At 37.5% G+C, this 17328-nt stretch overlaps 2 protein-coding genes and 1 long non-coding RNA gene across 4 annotated transcripts in view; 2 read left to right on the top strand and 1 right to left on the bottom strand.

The window, feature by feature from the left end:
• The window catches only part of rnf183 (ring finger protein 183), a 31713-nt gene extending 20534 nt beyond the window's left edge, over positions 1-11179 (top strand). Inside the window, exons 2-3 of one of the 2 annotated variants that reach the window (XM_028800758.2) lie at positions 9440-9630; positions 9676-11179. In XM_028800758.2, the coding sequence (XP_028656591.2) occupies positions 9469-9630; positions 9676-10377 (864 nt within the window). In that variant the 5' untranslated portion in view covers positions 9440-9468 and the 3' untranslated portion in view covers positions 10378-11179. Of the gene's footprint in view, positions 1-9439 lie in introns of both variants that reach the window. The other variant, XM_028800750.2, reaches the window with a different exon arrangement.
• Positions 1-17328, bottom strand: part of LOC114650889 (tenascin-like) — a 585410-nt gene that overhangs the window by 351555 nt on the left and 216527 nt on the right. The window lies entirely within an intron of this gene.
• LOC127529643 (uncharacterized) overlaps positions 1-17328 on the top strand; it is a 744809-nt gene that overhangs the window by 278666 nt on the left and 448815 nt on the right. The window lies entirely within an intron of this gene.

Below are 17328 nucleotides of genomic sequence, written 5' to 3' on the forward strand. Positions count from 1 at the left end.
ACTGCTGCCTCAGAGCTTCAGAGTTTGGGATCTAAATCCTGGCCCAGGCACTGCCTGTGTAGAGTTTGCATGATTTCTGGGTAACGTTTCAAAATTAAATTAACTTTTTTGGGGATTTTTACAAAATTCACTTTCAATTCTACGCCTAGCACACTGTATGCTTTCACACAGTATAGCTCACACACAAAATGGCATTCAATAAACATGCAAGCTGAATCTTAAACACAAAACACATAATGATACATGATTATCATCAAAATGAAAGCATACTGTACCATTTGTACTAGTTTTGATAATAATATCAAATGTAAAGGTTTACAGGTTAAGCTGATTGGCAACTGTAAGCTGTTTTCATACGAGGGACGTTCAAAAAGTTTCTGCAATTTTTTTTTAACCTTATTATTAAGGATTTCAAAAACAAATTACATCACTTTTCCACATAGTCACCTTCGTTTGCGATGCAATTTTCCCAGAATCATACCAACTTGTTAATGCCCAATTACTACTCCTCCCACCTTCACCAATGAAAATATAAAAGTGTGGAAACTTTTTGAACCTTGTATTAATTTCATATTTATCTATATGCTTATCTGTAGCACGTTCCTTCCTGTTGTCCCACACTACCTGCGTATCTATCTTTCTGTATGTTGTCTGTCTGCTCTCCAGTTATCAGACATTCTTATCTCTATCAGGAAATTTTATGTAACAAAATTCATGGATGGATATTTGTGAGGGGTTACCTTACAGTAACCATATCTTTACTGAAACAAAAAAGAAAAAAAGCAGACTCATTGTGACTACGGTAGTTTAAAGTCACTCCTTTTTATTTAGCAATTGTTAGTTTAACTTAAGATTAGAATCAAATTGAGTGTTTAAATCAATCAACTTCTTTTTTTTTTTTATTATTTGTTTTACAAATCAGCTATTTCTTCTATAAAATATAGCAGGAACAAGAAAATTCAAAGTAATGTAATTATATGTAGTAATGTGTGTGAATACAGAAAAATCCCTGTCTTCTTCTGACAACTTAACTAGCAGGTTATAATCAAAAGGACAAAATTAATAATCAGTAGTCTTGTTTGTTTTGCATTTATCTAGATGTATAAATTGCATTTACCTTTGTTGTATTTATGGGTCTACATCCTATATTTGATTGAATAAGGAGTAAAAACAACAAAAGATTTCAAATAGTCCAACAAAGCTGGCTTTTATAATCAGCTCATTCACATACTGAATGTATAGGTTGTTTAAAATCATATATTAGATCAATACTTTGACTACTTTTTAATTGGCATATTTAGGAGATTTCAAAAGGGATACTAATGAAAGGAAATACATATAATAAAATTAAATTGACAAAATAAATACAAGGATAAAATTTTGATCCTTTTTAATGTGAATGATGATTTAAAGCTAAATTACAATTTGATCATTTTTTAAATATAAGCACACATTAGACAACATTATTTGTCTACTAGAAAGACAAAATTCTCAAACCTACCATATATACTCACATATAAGTTGGGTCTTGAAACCCGAAAAATCGATCATAAAATCAGACCCAGACTTATACATCCGTTCAAAAATGTGAAACTTCATTTTTTTTTTTTTTAAATCTTCTTGCCTTCTCAATCTTGCAGCAGTTTCTCAGATGCATCGAATTTTGTTGCAGCAGCGCAGTTACCAATTTCTTTTGCTACTTCAATGACGTTTAATTTAAAACCAGCTTCATATTTTCTTCTGATTGAACGCTCCATTGTAGATAAGGGATGCTCTTACGATAAAGGTGTATGAGGGTGTGCTTCGGAATAGTTTGGGTATTACCGTGTGGTCACGCAGCACAATACATAGAAAAAAAAGGCCATGTGCTCCGTGGTTACTCCCTCAGGTGGGTGTTAGCCTAACATAATCTCTTGGACCAATAGCGTGAGTTTTCCGGATTCGACTTACACGATTGACATTATAAAATACCAGAAATTATACGGTAAAATCAAGTCCCGACTTATCCGCAAGTATATACGGTAATACACTTCACAGTTGTGGGTAGAAACCAACATTGGATTGAGTGCCATTTCTCCACGTGGCCGACTTGTGTAGACACTCACGTGGGGCCAATTCAGAACAACCAATTAACCCAAAGCACATATGACTGGGATGTGATATAAAAAGCCACACAAATAAGATGTACAACACAAACAGGGTTGTATCAGGGTTGAAACCCAGAACACTGGGACCATGAGGCAGCAGTACTAACTTCTGACTTTTATTTCATTAATGAGAACAGCAATGCTTTCATGCCTAACTAACCCACACCCAAGTCTTTAGGACTGACTTAGGATGAAAAATTTATGTCAGGGTTAGGGACGTGCATCAGACCAGCTTAGCAAGTTTGCTGTGTTTGGACTTAGAGCCTAAGAGACATCCCCCCTCCCGTCCCAGAAGACCATATAACTACCTAGAGTAGCTGGCAAGCTTCAGTTAAACAAATGGTATCCACTACTTGAGAGCAGGTGTGAAAAGGCAGTCTGTGCACCCATTGGTCTGAAGTATGGCTGTTTGGGATAGGTTTTGAATCGGAAGCCATTCTGAACCACAATGCCCTATTGGCCTAAGGATTTGGACAGAGAATGTCTAAATCTGGTCGCTTTACCCCTCCATCTCATTCTCACACACCATGGCCATGAAGAGAACACCACAAGGAAGAGCACAACTTGGCAGCCATTTTGAGACAGGCATGCGGCCTGTCCTGCAGAAAGATGACTAGAAATGATGTCTTCACCAGAGACATTTAATTAACTACAAGTCTGTGTGCCACCTGAAACTACACATCTAGCATTTATCAGGTTGTATGATTGCCAATATTCACTTGTACTTTGCTTCATTCTTATTATTTTATGAATCTATATATATATTTCAGCATGTCTGTCTGTTGGTTGGTTGGTTGGTTGGTACGTTTACATCAGTGTTTTGATTGGCTGATATTCTACGAATTTTGAAAATTTGGACCAACCAACTAAAAAAGAAACAAGCTTGCATTTTAATGACAAAGAAACCCAAGAAAAGACCATAAACAATTTGAATATTGCACATTTGCCTCAACAACAAAATAAAAAACGAAGCACTGGGAAGCGAGTGACCAATCGGATTAAAAGAAAAGCTGAAGGAAGTCACTCGACTGAAGAAGACGAAAATGCAAAAAGAAATAAGATTTTGGATATTTCAAGTGCTCAAACTACACCTCAAGAACTGCCAAAAACGAAGAAACCAAAAAGAATTTTTACTGAAGAACAAAAACTGTGGAATAAACAGCGACGTGCAGTACGACAAGCAGCAAAGAGTGTTCAAATCTCGCAGCAGAGACAAAATGAACGCCAACAAGTTGCAGCTTACAGAAGCAACCGCACGGAAGAACAAACACAATTGGTTCATGAAATTGAGCGTCTGCGATTGCAACAAAAACGTTCTACTGCCACTGAAATTGAAGTTGCTGAAAGACGTGAACATGAACGGCAACGACAACAAGAAAGAAGGTCAAACGCAACTCAAGTTGAAATTGTTGAGAGAAGAGAACAAGAACATTTACGACAACGAGAGAATCGTTTAAATGCAACTGAAGGTGAAATTGTCGAAAGAAGAGAGCAAGAGCGACAAAGACTACGAGAAAATAGACTTCATGAAAACGAGGAAGATTCAAATTCAAGGCGTCAACAAGATCGCATTCGAACTCGAGAAAGTCGAGCAAATGCGTCTGAAATTCAAGCTCAACTTCCAAGAAACACTGGCGCACGTCGAAGAGCCTCTGCAAGAGCTGCTTCCAGCAATCAACTTTGTTGTGCTCTAAATACTTGAATAAACATAGTTTACGTATTCGTTAAGTATGCATTGATTGTGTTAATGATTCATAATTTTATTTTGATAAAGATAAGTCGTTCATTTTATGGCATGTAACACTTTCATGCATGACTTAAACTAGAAACAATTTTCATTATGTTTATTATTGCCTTGGAACTAAGATCCATACAGCTCAGGTGGTAGAGTGCACACTACCCTTGGTCGGTGGTTGGATGCCGGAACAAAGTTAGGACCTAACACCACCTACTGTCCACCTGGGTTCGAATCCCGATTCGTCGTGTGGCACAAATAACAAAAAACATTTTATTACTAAATTTAATCATGGTACAAATAATTTTGCACTTAATGACTTTTACCCTGCAACACTGATAAAAGTCGCCTGCAGCCCGTCCTTGACGGGCACGACTACCTTGTATCATTAATATATTATTTAAAGTTGTAAGTTAACTCCTGCTTGTCATTTTACTCTAAGTGATAGCCTGACGTAGAAGGAAAGGTGGGGAGGAGTTATAAACTACAATACCTTATAAAGAGTGGTAAGTTTATGGGATTTGAGGCATTCTGATAAAGTCTTCACAATAAAGAGTACAAAAGGAGAAAGCAGAGTTATATAGGACTTTACTAAGACGAAACACTATGCTATGTGGCACCAGTGTGGGGTGGTACCTGGTTAGAGTGGCTGAATTGTACAAAGAAGAGAGGGCACAGTGAATCTAAAAAAACTCCTTATTTTGGGCAAGGATGTGTCTTTTGTATACAAATGCAAGCCATAGTGTATACAACACTGAGAAAATATGCAGGTGCTGTAAGTACTCTGTAGAAAAGAATATTCAATGCACGTATAAAAAGTGTAGCTACCTTTTGTCAACATTCAAAGTAAATATTTTTGTCTCCTGTCTTCATTCCAAAATATTCTCCTTAATAGCCACTCCAGTAGGCTTCTGCACTATAGGAAAAACAAGTTTTGATTCATTAAATTGTGAGTTCATGCAGGTAAATATGCCTCATAATGATTTTTCAGCAGCTTTCCTTGTTGTGCTTGGGGAAAGCAGATCCTATGATTCCCCATCTAAAGTTGCCATCTTGATTGTGCTTTATGCCTTTCTTGGTGTTCAGCCTCTAGTCTCCCTATTCAGGTCTTGTTGTTAACATATATGACATATGGCAACTTGATTCTTCGACTCAGCCTAAAGCAGATGCTAAATCAGCAATCAGAATACATCCTTCAAATCAAGTTGACTCCTTCTTCTTGGTCTCAATCCATAATTTTGAAAAGTGTAAAATCCCTGCCTGAACACCATCTTCTGGCAGTTCCTAGTGAGTTACAGTAGCTAGTTAGCACAAGCTCTCCTAAATCCTGGTGAAGATGAGACTATGTTCCTAAATTATGAAAATTGATAAAATGCTATTACTCCAAAGAGTACTACCAAATTAATGTAATTCTGAGATTCTTGAGCCAGTTAAAGGTGTTGTTTTCCTACTCAGGGTTGCTTGAGAAATACAGGAAATGGTCTATGATTTATTTAAAGAGGTGTGGATTTGGTCCATATCCCATATTCCATATGGCTTGCCAAATGATGTCTCACAGTAAATGACATTACATTGCAGGATGAAACAGGGTGCAAGCAGAGGGTCTCAACCTCACAGCAGATTGAGGTCTATTTTAAAAAACAGCTAAAGACTTTTCTATTTAGGAAAGCTTATTAACAAGAATGCTATAATTATTGTTGTTTTATCTCTGTTTTTATCTTGCCTTGCCTTTGTTTAATCTTTTTATGTTGCACTTTGAGATTTACTGCTAATGTAAAGTGCCCCATAAATAAAATGCATTATTATTATTATTAACCTTAATGTAAGAATGCCCATTTTAGAATGCAGTGGAATTTGTTCCTATCCTGAATATAATTCAAAAATGGCCCTGGCCCACAGCAGCCAAGACTTATCTTACACAATCATTATCTATGAATCTGATTAAATAATAATGCATAATAATATAAAACAAAGTAATAATGACATAGTTATCTTAGACGCTGTCTATCAGTGATTGAAGTTTAACATGCAGTAAGAAACAAAACCAGCATTTTAGCTATTCTGAAAAGCAATGTGCAAATCTAGCGAACAACAGTAGTTACCATAACTTAACATTTTGACATGAAAAACATGTGACACTTTGTGATTATTGTTATGTATGACTTAATTAATTAATTAATTAGAGGCATAATGTGGCATTTTACAGAACAAGGAGATTTCACATATTCAGATACAGAGAAATCAATGTTTTATGTTTAAATATCCATATACTGTATAATACAAATTGAAATCCCACCATTCTTTTTGACCTGGTAAAATGTGATAGATTTTCTGTGTGTGATGATACTGGGTCAGTATGGGATTAAAATGTCTCATAAAACATGTATTTAAATGGATTGCTACAGTTCTATATTATGTAATTTGTATTTTCCTCTAACTTGCTACAGTGCCTTTAGCCTCTGATCAGTAAAGTGTGCGATACAAAAATGAATTAAGTTGAATTAAATATAGCCAGTTGATACCAGGACAACAAAAAACAGTACTCCTAGATAAAATAAACATTTGGTAAAGTCCATGATCAGTTATAATAGACTAAGTGAAAGTTCTGATGACCCAGGCCAACTGGCCATCCACCCCCTTCTGTGAATTCCAGCATATCTCAAGTACAGTATGTGATGGGCAAGGTAATACAAGGCATTATAAAATCTTTTAATCTTTACTCTTCCAAGTCTTCCAGTATCTCTTTTGTCACTTACCTTGGCAATGAGGTAGTGGCACTAAGTGCAATAAGTGAATACCTAAAGTTGAAACAGAATGGATGTTCGTTAGTAACACTTCATAATGATTGCAAGATATTGAGTTAGTTATTGAGAAAACAATCAGTAGCCCTAATGAGGGGAAGCATTGAGTTTTCAGCCTAGATTTAAATGTTGAGACTAATGTGGCATCTCATACACAAGTAGATAAATTGTGGTACAGCTTTGGGGTCCTGCAGCTAAAGATCTAGACTCTAGTCTATCCTAGTTATATTCAGAAGACCAGAAGCTTGAGATCATACATAGTGTATGCTCTGGAATGGATGCCTTGATAAGCTGTGTTGGGTAAATATACTCAAGGCATGTAAAGCCTTCAATGAAAGAAGAAGGATTTTTTGGACAGCTGTACACTAACCTGGAAGCCAGTGTAAAGACTTAAGAATAGCAGTTACATGGCTGTAGTGCTGATTCTAGTAATGAATCTTTCAGCAGAATTTTGAGTTAATTGAAAGCTACAGTGATATAAGCAGCCTGTGAATAACATAATGCAGTAAGTAGTCAGTCAGTCATCATCCAACCTGCTATATTCTAACACAGGGTCACGGCCAGCACAGCCAGCACAGGGCGCAAGGCAGGAACAAACCCCGGGCAGGGCGCCAGCCCAACGCAGGGTACACACACACATACACACCAAGTACACACTAGGGACAATTTAGAATCACCAATGCACCTAACCTGCATGTCTTTGGACTGTGGGAGGAAACCCACGCAGACATGGGGAGAACATGCAAACTCCACGCAGGGAGGACCCGGGAAGCGAATCCAGGTCTCCTAACTGCGAGGCAGCAGAGCTACCCACTGCGCCACCGTGCCACCCATGCAGTAGTCAATTCTGCTAAAAATTAATATATGAATTTTATTCTCTCTGTATACTAAGAACACGTCACATTTTAGCTGGAAAATGCAGATTTTACACAATGATGTAATACGGTAGGCAAAAGACTGTCACAAACTAGTGCTTAGGGCTTTTTTTGTTTCCTTTGGGCATACAAAAACAAGTAGTTATCATTTGTCTATTGCTAAGTATATGATATGAAAAATATTATTTAGAATGAAGCAAGATATAGCAGAGTAGCCATCTACATACAACATGAGTCACAGTAGCTAGCATGGATGCTCTGAGTCAGAGCTCACCTCAGAAGACAGGAGCAAGCCTTGGATGGAGCACCAGCCTGTCACATGGCACATACTCAACAAAGCCATCAACACCACAACCTGCATATTCTGATGAATGAAACTGAATTCGGTATAAAATTATAAACGGGCAATGTGGTACAGCAGTCAGGTCTGCAGCTTTTCAAATCTAAGTATTTGGGGTTAAATCCCAGCCCAGTCACTGTTTGGGGGGAGCTTACAAATTATTCCTGTGTTAACGTGAGCTGTTTCCTCCCACCTCCTTAAGCCATTCATTTTAGGTTGACTGGCGATCATAAACTGAAGAAGGAGTGAGTGTACTCTGTAATGGTCTTGCATGCTCATTCATGGTTGGCTCCTGTTCTGTGCTGCCAGAAATGGCACTTTGGCCTTGACAAACAGACAGACAGACAGACAGACAGACAGACAGACAGACAGACAGACAGACAGGCAGGCAGGCAGGCAGGCAGGCAGGCAGGCAGGCAGGCAGGCAGATAGATAGATAGATAGATAGATAGATAGATAGATAGATAGATAGATAGATAGATAGATAGATAGATAGATAGATAGATAGATAGATACTTTATTAATCCCAAGGGGAAATTCACATACTCCAGCAGCAGCATACTGATAAAAAACAATATTAAATTAAAGAGTGATAAAAATGCAGGTATAACAGACAATAACTTTATACAATGTTAACGTTTACCCCCCTGGGTGGAATTGAAGAGTCGCATAGTGTGAGGGAGGAACGATCTCCTCAGTCTGTCAGTGGAGCAGGACAGTGACAGCAGTCTATCGCTGAAGCTGCTCCTCTATCTGGAGATGACACTGTTTAGTGGATGCAGCGGATTCTCCATGAAATTACTCAGTCATACACATCTCTTAACACCTATAAATGAAAACAGACATCATTAGTGTGAGTAGGGCTGAAGTGCTCCCCAACCCAATCAAGCCATCATCCCTCACATTTGTTTTGCCAGTATCAATAGAAAAAAAATCATTGTATAGGACATGCACTTTGATAAATTCCTTACATTTATATTCCCAATTGATGACCAAAACAAAAGGTGGTGTGGGGGGCTGGTGTATCTGGGGTAGTGGGATGTAGACCCATAAATACACCAAAGGTAAATATAATTTAAACATCTAGATAAATGCAAAACAAACAAGACTACTGATTATTAATTTTTCTCCTTTTAAGTATAACCTACTAGTTAAGTTGTCAGAAGAAGACAGGGATTTTTCTATATTCACAAATTCACACAAATTACTACATATAATTACATTACTTTGAATTATCTTGTTCCTGCTATATTTTATAGAAGAAATAGCTGATTTGTAAAACAATACTGATATAAATGACAGAAAGCTGCTCTATTTTTAGTCAGTGAGTTAAAGCCATATAATGTCATATATTTAAAAATAATATTAGCAATGTGTTTTCCTATCTTTCACCCATATCTTGTTTTTCTTCCTTTACTTTTTGAGGGAGTTTGAGTCAGGGATCTAAAAGTTTAACTTGCCAACAACTGAATGAAATTAAGATCATTATACTAACCAAGATATTGGGGTTCACCTTCTTTCTCTGTCTTTCCTTTCACTAGATCACGGGGCCCTGTTAATTTAGATCCCCATGCACTCAGCAGAGGAGCTTCCAGGTTGCATTATGACAACACCAGAGAAGCAGCAGGAGGAGGAGGAAGAGGTGGAATATGGGAGAGGAAATGAGGAAGAAAACTGTGGTACACCGGTTGAGGAACTCACTTTCAAAGAACTAAGCTGTATGGATTCACAGGTTGAAGAGCTCTCCTCCAAAGAACTAAGCTGTATGGATGCACAGGTTGAAGAGCTCTCCTCCAAAGAATTAAGCTGTACGGACGATGAAAAGTATGCCAATAAACCCGTCGATGGTAACACTGAAAGCATGTACGATACTTCCGACACGGAATGTGTCATCTGCTTCTGTTCCTATGATAATGTCTTCAAAGCTCCAAAGGTTTTAACTTGCAATCACACTTTCTGCCTGGAATGCCTAGCTCGAATCAACGTATCTCATGAAAAAGGCACTACTTTGGTCTGTCCTGTATGTCGCCTAGAAACCCAGCTACCAGGAGCAAATGGTCTACCAACTCTACAGAACAACCAGGAAATCTTCAGGCAGCTGCCTCCAGATATGCAGGATGCTATGTCAGTTCGATTTAACCGAAAAAAAGGACGGCTGTGGGTAAAGAGGAAGGTGGACCCAGCTTCATTTATTAAACCTGTTAAGGTCAACAGCGTCAGCCTCTCACTTGATGTTGGCCGGCCACCTTCTCAGGTCAGAAGCAGGACAATGAGGGTGCTGAGATCAAACTGGTGTTATTGTTTAGCCATTTTTATTTTCTCCCTTGTTGCAGTGATGCTGGTGTTTGCTGGTATCTACATCTTTGTAGTCATGCCAGGTTTCACAGGTTCTAGCGGCAATGAAAACAACAACAACTCCACAGCATGGACACCACATAAAAATAACAGTAGATCCTGTGGCAACATTGATTGTAATTAGTGTACCAATCTAGCAACCCTGGTGGAGATCCTGGACCTGATGCAGATCAAGAGATTATCCCATAAAAGAAAAAAAAAAAAGGGTTCAGAAAAAACTCAGAAGATAAACCAGGGACTTGTACACCAAGGATTTATGAAGTTAACACATAAACATAAGGACTAGTGACCCCTGTTGTCCCACACTCACTGGGTTACTTTAGTATGCAAATAAAAAGACCTTTGATCAAGCAGCTATTGCTGTTGCTACTAAAATGAAGTCCAAGAAAAATTTTGCCTTCAAGTTTCTTGGCATATCCAGAATCCAGACATGGCATCTAAATTAGAAGTGAAACGTCTTCTGGTTCTTCCTCAGATTGGACAATTTATATTCTGTTTCGTCTAAACTGTTGGTATGAGTTTAGAGGAAGAGCATTGGATAAAATATATATATATATATATATATATATATATATATATATATATATATATATATATATATATATATATATATGCTGGTGATGTTTTCTTTCAGCATTGACGTCAGCGCCTCTCCTTCGCAAAGGAGCAATGACCCTCTAGCAATGCAGTCCTGCCACTTTGCACATTTGCCGCGTGATTCATAACCCTGTCTACCAAAAAACAAAATTTTTTCTATATCAGGAGGAGCTACTGAAAGGTGTGTGGCAACATCATGCAGCAGGAAGTCTTCTTCTAAAAAAAAAACAAACCTCATTGTAAACTAAGGGTATCAATGAAAAACAAAGTGTGAGAAAATAAAAATGACGTTGCAACATTACCTGCTTGTTTACACACAGCCACAGGGGTTCAAAGACAACTCTCCTCTACATGAAGACATTCAAAAGCTCAGCCTGACAATCCTAGACTGACACTCAGTGGGCCAGATTGGTATGTTTATGAGGAATTGCTTACAGTAAATCATCTTCAGCCTTAAACAGACAAGTCAAAGAGAAGAAAAGCAAAAAAAGAAAAAAACATGGAAAAAGCCTCACCAGTTTCCTCCTTTGATAACAACAAGAAGCAAACAGTTGTCACTGGTCAGTTGGTGGATAATGTGGAAAGTTTCAGTATAGACTGAAAAGTTCATTTATATTTAAAGAGAAAATGTGTGTGTGTGTGTATATATATATATTTTATATATATATATATATATATATATATATATATATATATATATATATATATATATATACGAGGGACGTTAAAAAAGTTTCTGCACTTTTACATTTTCATTGGAAACGGTGAAGGCGGGAGGAGGAGTAATTGGGCATTAAAACGTTGGTATGACGCTGGGAAAATTGCATCGCAAACGAATGTAACTATTCAGAAAAGGGATGTAATTTGTTTTTGAAATTCTTAATAAACAGAGTTAAAAAAACAAAGTGCAGAAACTTTTTGAACGTCCCTCATATATAAATGTAAATACATTCCCACATATGTATGTAATATATATTTATAAATCTGCTCTGCAAAAAATGATCTACATATACTGTGCTTAGCTAGCTAGTTATATACCTAAGTCCACTACACCACTTTAAATTTGAATTGTTAAAGCTGCTTTAGATGACTAATGTTGTAACAGGCAGTTCAGGTACGTTTGAAGTCTTCATGCTATTTCAGATTTAAATGTCCATATGTACAAGATGTCCCTGAAATCATGTAAATTTTATAGGAATAGCAGTTGCCTAAAAAGTTCCAGTAACCCAGTTTTGATTCCCGGCAAATGTAGAGTTTGTTTTTTTATTTCTGGGTGATCTGTGATTCTGCAACATTCTAAAGGAGAGTGTGTTACATCAATTAACAACTCTATCTACATTGTTTTGGGATGAAAGTTCTCGTAATAAAAGATACAGGTTTCTTCCTGTATTTTGGCTGAAATAGCTACGCTGGCCCTGGTATAGGTAAATCAGGTCAAGAAATACATGGATAGACGGGTGGATGTTGAAATGGAGGAACAGTATTTTGCAAAAATGTGTTAGTACATTACAGCTCTTGAAGAAGCGTTTTTACATTTGTAACTGTGAATGAAACAGATTTAAGAACCTGAAAGTGATTTTGCTATGACTGCACAAAGAAAGGTATGAGATGTGCACTACTAAGTTGGTGCATGATGTGTTCAACAATGCATTGGCACTGACAGTTTTGACAGAAAAATTATAACCATCTGAATTTGTGGATGTGCTATAAAAATCCATAGTGTGCATATAGTTTTGGGACACCCTCATATATAAACATATCCCAATACATGCACATACACAGTACACAAATACTTGCAAAAGCACTCTATATTGTGGTACTTGTGGACGGAATGCATGTTATATTGTAAATATATGAAAAACTGACAACTACACTTGCCAAAACTACTAACTTCTGAGAGTGTCAATGAATTGGGTGCCAATTTTTATATTTTTGATAGTCGGTCTGTGTTCACTGCGGCTCAGTTGAATGTTTGGACTCTTATAAGAAAATGGTCTTTTGAGGGCAGGGGTGGAAATGGAGGCTACATTGCCAATTGAATCTTTCTTTGCTCAATGATGAATTCTTCAGTTATGTGATCATTATGTGCTTTAACAATGCTGCAAATAAACCACTTAATACAAATGATGTGGCTTTTTACTGTACTTTATTCCAGTGTAAGCCCTGCACTCTTTGCCAAATCTTTAACAGTCTGTAATGACTTTTTCTTTTGTTTTTGTGCACCGGGTGTGGCTGTTTTTATTTTGTGATCTTTTTCACAATGTTGACTCCAATCAAAGAGCAGCTCAAACAGGTATTATAACATTCTTCACTTCAGGCTCAACCAGCTTTTTCTGTTATGAGAACATTTTATAACTGGCTAAATTTATATTGTAACTCTACTACAGCAAAATTTTAACATATCAGTCAAAACGAATACAGAGTAATGAAATGACCGAAGTGACTACACTAAATAAAATGCTCTCTTTGTAAATGTATAAACTTCAGGATCCCAGTGATGTGTGCACCAGTAACCAGAACCAGAATGGATCAGGGTGGTTTTCCAATACTAGCAAGAAATCTAAATGAGGCATTAATTATACAGCAATTCTTTGAAAATGAGGACAACCATCATCTCCTTCTCAACTCACAATCCAACTGAACAAATACCGATACCGAAACAGGAGCACTGAGCAGAACAATGAGAAAATGCTCACTTGGTTTTAGTGAGAAGTTAAGCAAAATGACACCTTGTATTGGCTAACTAAAAAAGATTACAATATAAAACCTTTCAAGGCAACTCAGTCTCCATCTTCAGGCAAGATGTAATGCCTGTAATAAGATGTAATGACTGAGATGTAATGCATGTGTTGTGATGTAAGATTTTACATATAACTTGATAAATATTTTGTATGTCTTTATTTATCATTTAGGCAAAGCAATGTAATTTAGTGTTTACCCCCCCCCCCCCCCTTAGGAATGGGTCTGTTTGAATTTTACAACAGGATTTGGGGGATGTGTCTTAAACCAGTGTGGTGAGTGTTTCTTTGCTAAAGTCATTTCAACCCCCATAAACACATATGGCCTTGGTTGTGGCAGGTATTAAGATGTTGTATTTCCCCATTGGTCTGAGGTATGGCTGTTTGGAATTGGCTTGTGTCAGATGCTTTTAAGTATCATGATGTCCTATTGGCTGTAGGGGTTGGACAGATAATTTATAAATTTGCTTGTTCAACCACATTCTCTCTCTCTTACCAACCAACATATGATGAAGAAGTATCTCTCTCTTGCTAACCTGTGATGATGAAGACAACACAATGAAGAGCACAGTTTAGCAGCCATTTTGAACAGACATGTGGCTGAAAGCTGAGCACCAATGATGCCTTAACTAGAGTCATTTAAGTAACTACAAGTCTGTGTGCTGCCTGAACTACATATCACCATTTATTCAGGTTGTATGGTTGCCAATATTCAAATGTACTTTGCATTTTGTTATTATTTATGAATATTACCAATAATACATTGTTTTATGTGTAACTTAACTCCTGTTTGTCTTTTTACTACATCTAATTGCCTGAGGTTATAGATACAGAAGGGAAGGTGGGGATAAATTATATACAATAATACCTTATAAACAGTGGTAAGTCTGTGAGATTAGGCATTCTGAAAAAGGCTACATATTAATAATACAATAGGAGAAAGTAGAGCAATATATTATTCTACCAAGACAAAACTGCCTGTAATAAGATGTAATGCCTGAGATGTAATGACTGAGATGTAATGTCTATAATAAGATGTAATGACTGAGATGTAATGCCTGTAATAAGATGTTATGCCTGAGATGTAATAACTGAGATGTAATGTCTATAATAAGATGTTATATCTGAGATGTAATAACTGAGATATAATGCCTGTAATAAGATGTAATGCCTGAGATGTAATGCCTGCAATTACATCTTACCTGAAGAAGGGGCCTGAGTTGGGTTGAAAATGGGTTGAAAATAAATATGTGTTGCTTCTCTCACATAGCCTTTATAATCTGAAACAATAGCATACACAGTTTCCACTAGGGTACTGTACACATGAATGTCACTGTTTGTAGAGCTACAGCTTCTAGGTTCAAAACATCTTCTATGTCCCTGGACGTTTTATTTGGGATCTGCTTCTTTTTACCATCAAATAAAACACATTCATCAGTCCACTTATTATTCTTAATACAAATATTAGGGAGCTGGTAGTGAGGCCTGTTCTTGAAGTGTTGAGCACAAATCTGATCATGGTGCCCTGCCAGGGGTTAATTCTGCTATTTATCCTGTGACCGCATAACAGATTAAACAACTTTGTAAAATGTATTAAATAGAATGTTTCATTATTAGGTTGTAAAAAGGAAGTCTTTTTCTACAACTTCCCTTTTAATGTTAGAGAATGCTTCTTAGTGTCCAATTTTAATATTATTCCCCTCTAGGAACCTCTAATATATTTAATTTGACTAAAATAGCACACACACTACTGGCTTGTAATTATCAACACATTTTTAATAGAAAAAAAAAAACAACTAATGTATTATAAAGCACCTGTCTACACAAAGCACTCAATAAATGTACACAGGAGTTCTCAAAGCCAAACGAGGCTAACAAATAACTTTTTTTCTCTTAATACCAACCCAGTGATTGTCAAAAATAAAGTGCAGAATAAACATAAAAAATAAAAGTCACTTTTCATGTTTCATTTCTCAAACATTTTTTTCTCCTGTCAAAAAACTTCTCCCAACATTAGAAAAAAAAATTCCTCTCAAATGGTTTTCTTCTTTCTCACCCGGAAACTTCATACCATTTTAATAAACATCCACGTAATTTAAGTCGGATATTAAACTATGAAGAGCCCATCCATAATCACAAAATCTTTCTTATGCCATCTGTTTGTCTGTTTTTTACTTTATTTTATTTCCATAGCAGATCACTTGCCTCACTTGCCCTACACACAGTGATGCGGCACTTATTCGTCAATCAATTATTATCCATCCATCCATCCATTATCCAACCCGTTATATCCTAACTACAGGGTCACGGGGGTCTGCTGGAGCCAATCCCAGCCAACACAGGGCGCAAGGCAGGAACAAACCCCGGGCAAGGTGCCAGCCCACCGCAGCACTTACTCGTTTAAACGCTATTTTACTTCTGATAGCTTTTTTAACAAAAATAAAAATAATGCCATCAAATATCAGTTTCAAAACTTTAAAGTTCTTTGGAAGAATCCCTTACTGTGCTCCTGTAAGCCTGCGGCGATGCCGTTTCTTTTTTTTTTAATTATGTATGCAATTTCTCGGTTTCTCCGCATGTGTATTTGCGCCTGCGCAGAGCTCACCGCAGCGCCTCGGCTCAGCCTGTCACTGTACATATTTACCAGAAGTACATTGTACACCAATAAAAGGAACGCTAGTATTTATATGCGTACGCTACAAACCGATTTCTATTTACTTACTATAATTGAGTTCCTGCGGGTCAGTTGCAGTGTGCTCTGAGTTGGAGATGACCCAGTGCCGATCTGCTTTTGGTACATATTTGTGATACCAAGACTATAACTTTCGGGTTTATCGCTGTGGCAGTGTGTTCCAGAGCTGTGGACAAGCAGTGGACTAGGATTAACACTAAGTGCAGTTGCAGTGTGTTTCTCGCAGCCGTGCTGAAGTTTCGTCCTAACTAAGTCCACTTCATGAGCAGGTCTGATGAACTCGGCACGGTAGGTAATGTTACACTCGGCTGCCGGTGTTCTGACGATTTGTCCTACTTTGTCGAAGTATCCTACCGTAGTTTATTTCGACAGATGTATCTATCGATTGGTGCTACCTTATCGAAACATCCTACCTTTATAATGCATATGGGTAGATCATCTCGATGGGGTAAATAACACTAACTAAACATCTTACCTTTATTATACACATGGGTAGATCATCTCGATGGGGTAAATAACACTAACTAAACATCCTACCTTTATTATACACATGGGTAGATCATCTCGATGGGGTAAATAACACTAACTAAACATCCTGCCTTTATAATGCATATGGGTAGATCATCTCGATGGGGTAAATAACACTAACTAAACATCCTACCTTCATAATGCATATGGGTACATCAGTAACACATTTCCAAGGACTGAAATATACTGCAAAGCTGACACATTATATACAGTATAACAAAATAAACAACAACTGTATTACATGCAGGCAGCACGGTGGCGCAGTGGTAGCACTGCTGCCTCGCAGTTAGGAGACCTGGGTTCACTTCCCGGGTCCTCCCTGCGTGGAGTTTGCATGTTCTCCCCGTGTCTGCGTGGGTTTCCTCCGGGCGCTCCGGTTTCCTCCCACAGTCCAAAGACATGCAGGTTAGGTGGATTGGCGATTCTAAATTGGCCCTAGTGTGTGCTTGGTGTGTGGGTGTGTTATTGTGTGTCCTGTGGTGGGTTGGCACCCTGCCCGGGATTGGTTCCTGCCTTGTGC

This window comes from Erpetoichthys calabaricus, chromosome 1, assembly GCF_900747795.2.
Source record: "Erpetoichthys calabaricus chromosome 1, fErpCal1.3, whole genome shotgun sequence".
Lineage (NCBI taxonomy): Eukaryota > Metazoa > Chordata > Cladistia > Polypteriformes > Polypteridae > Erpetoichthys > Erpetoichthys calabaricus.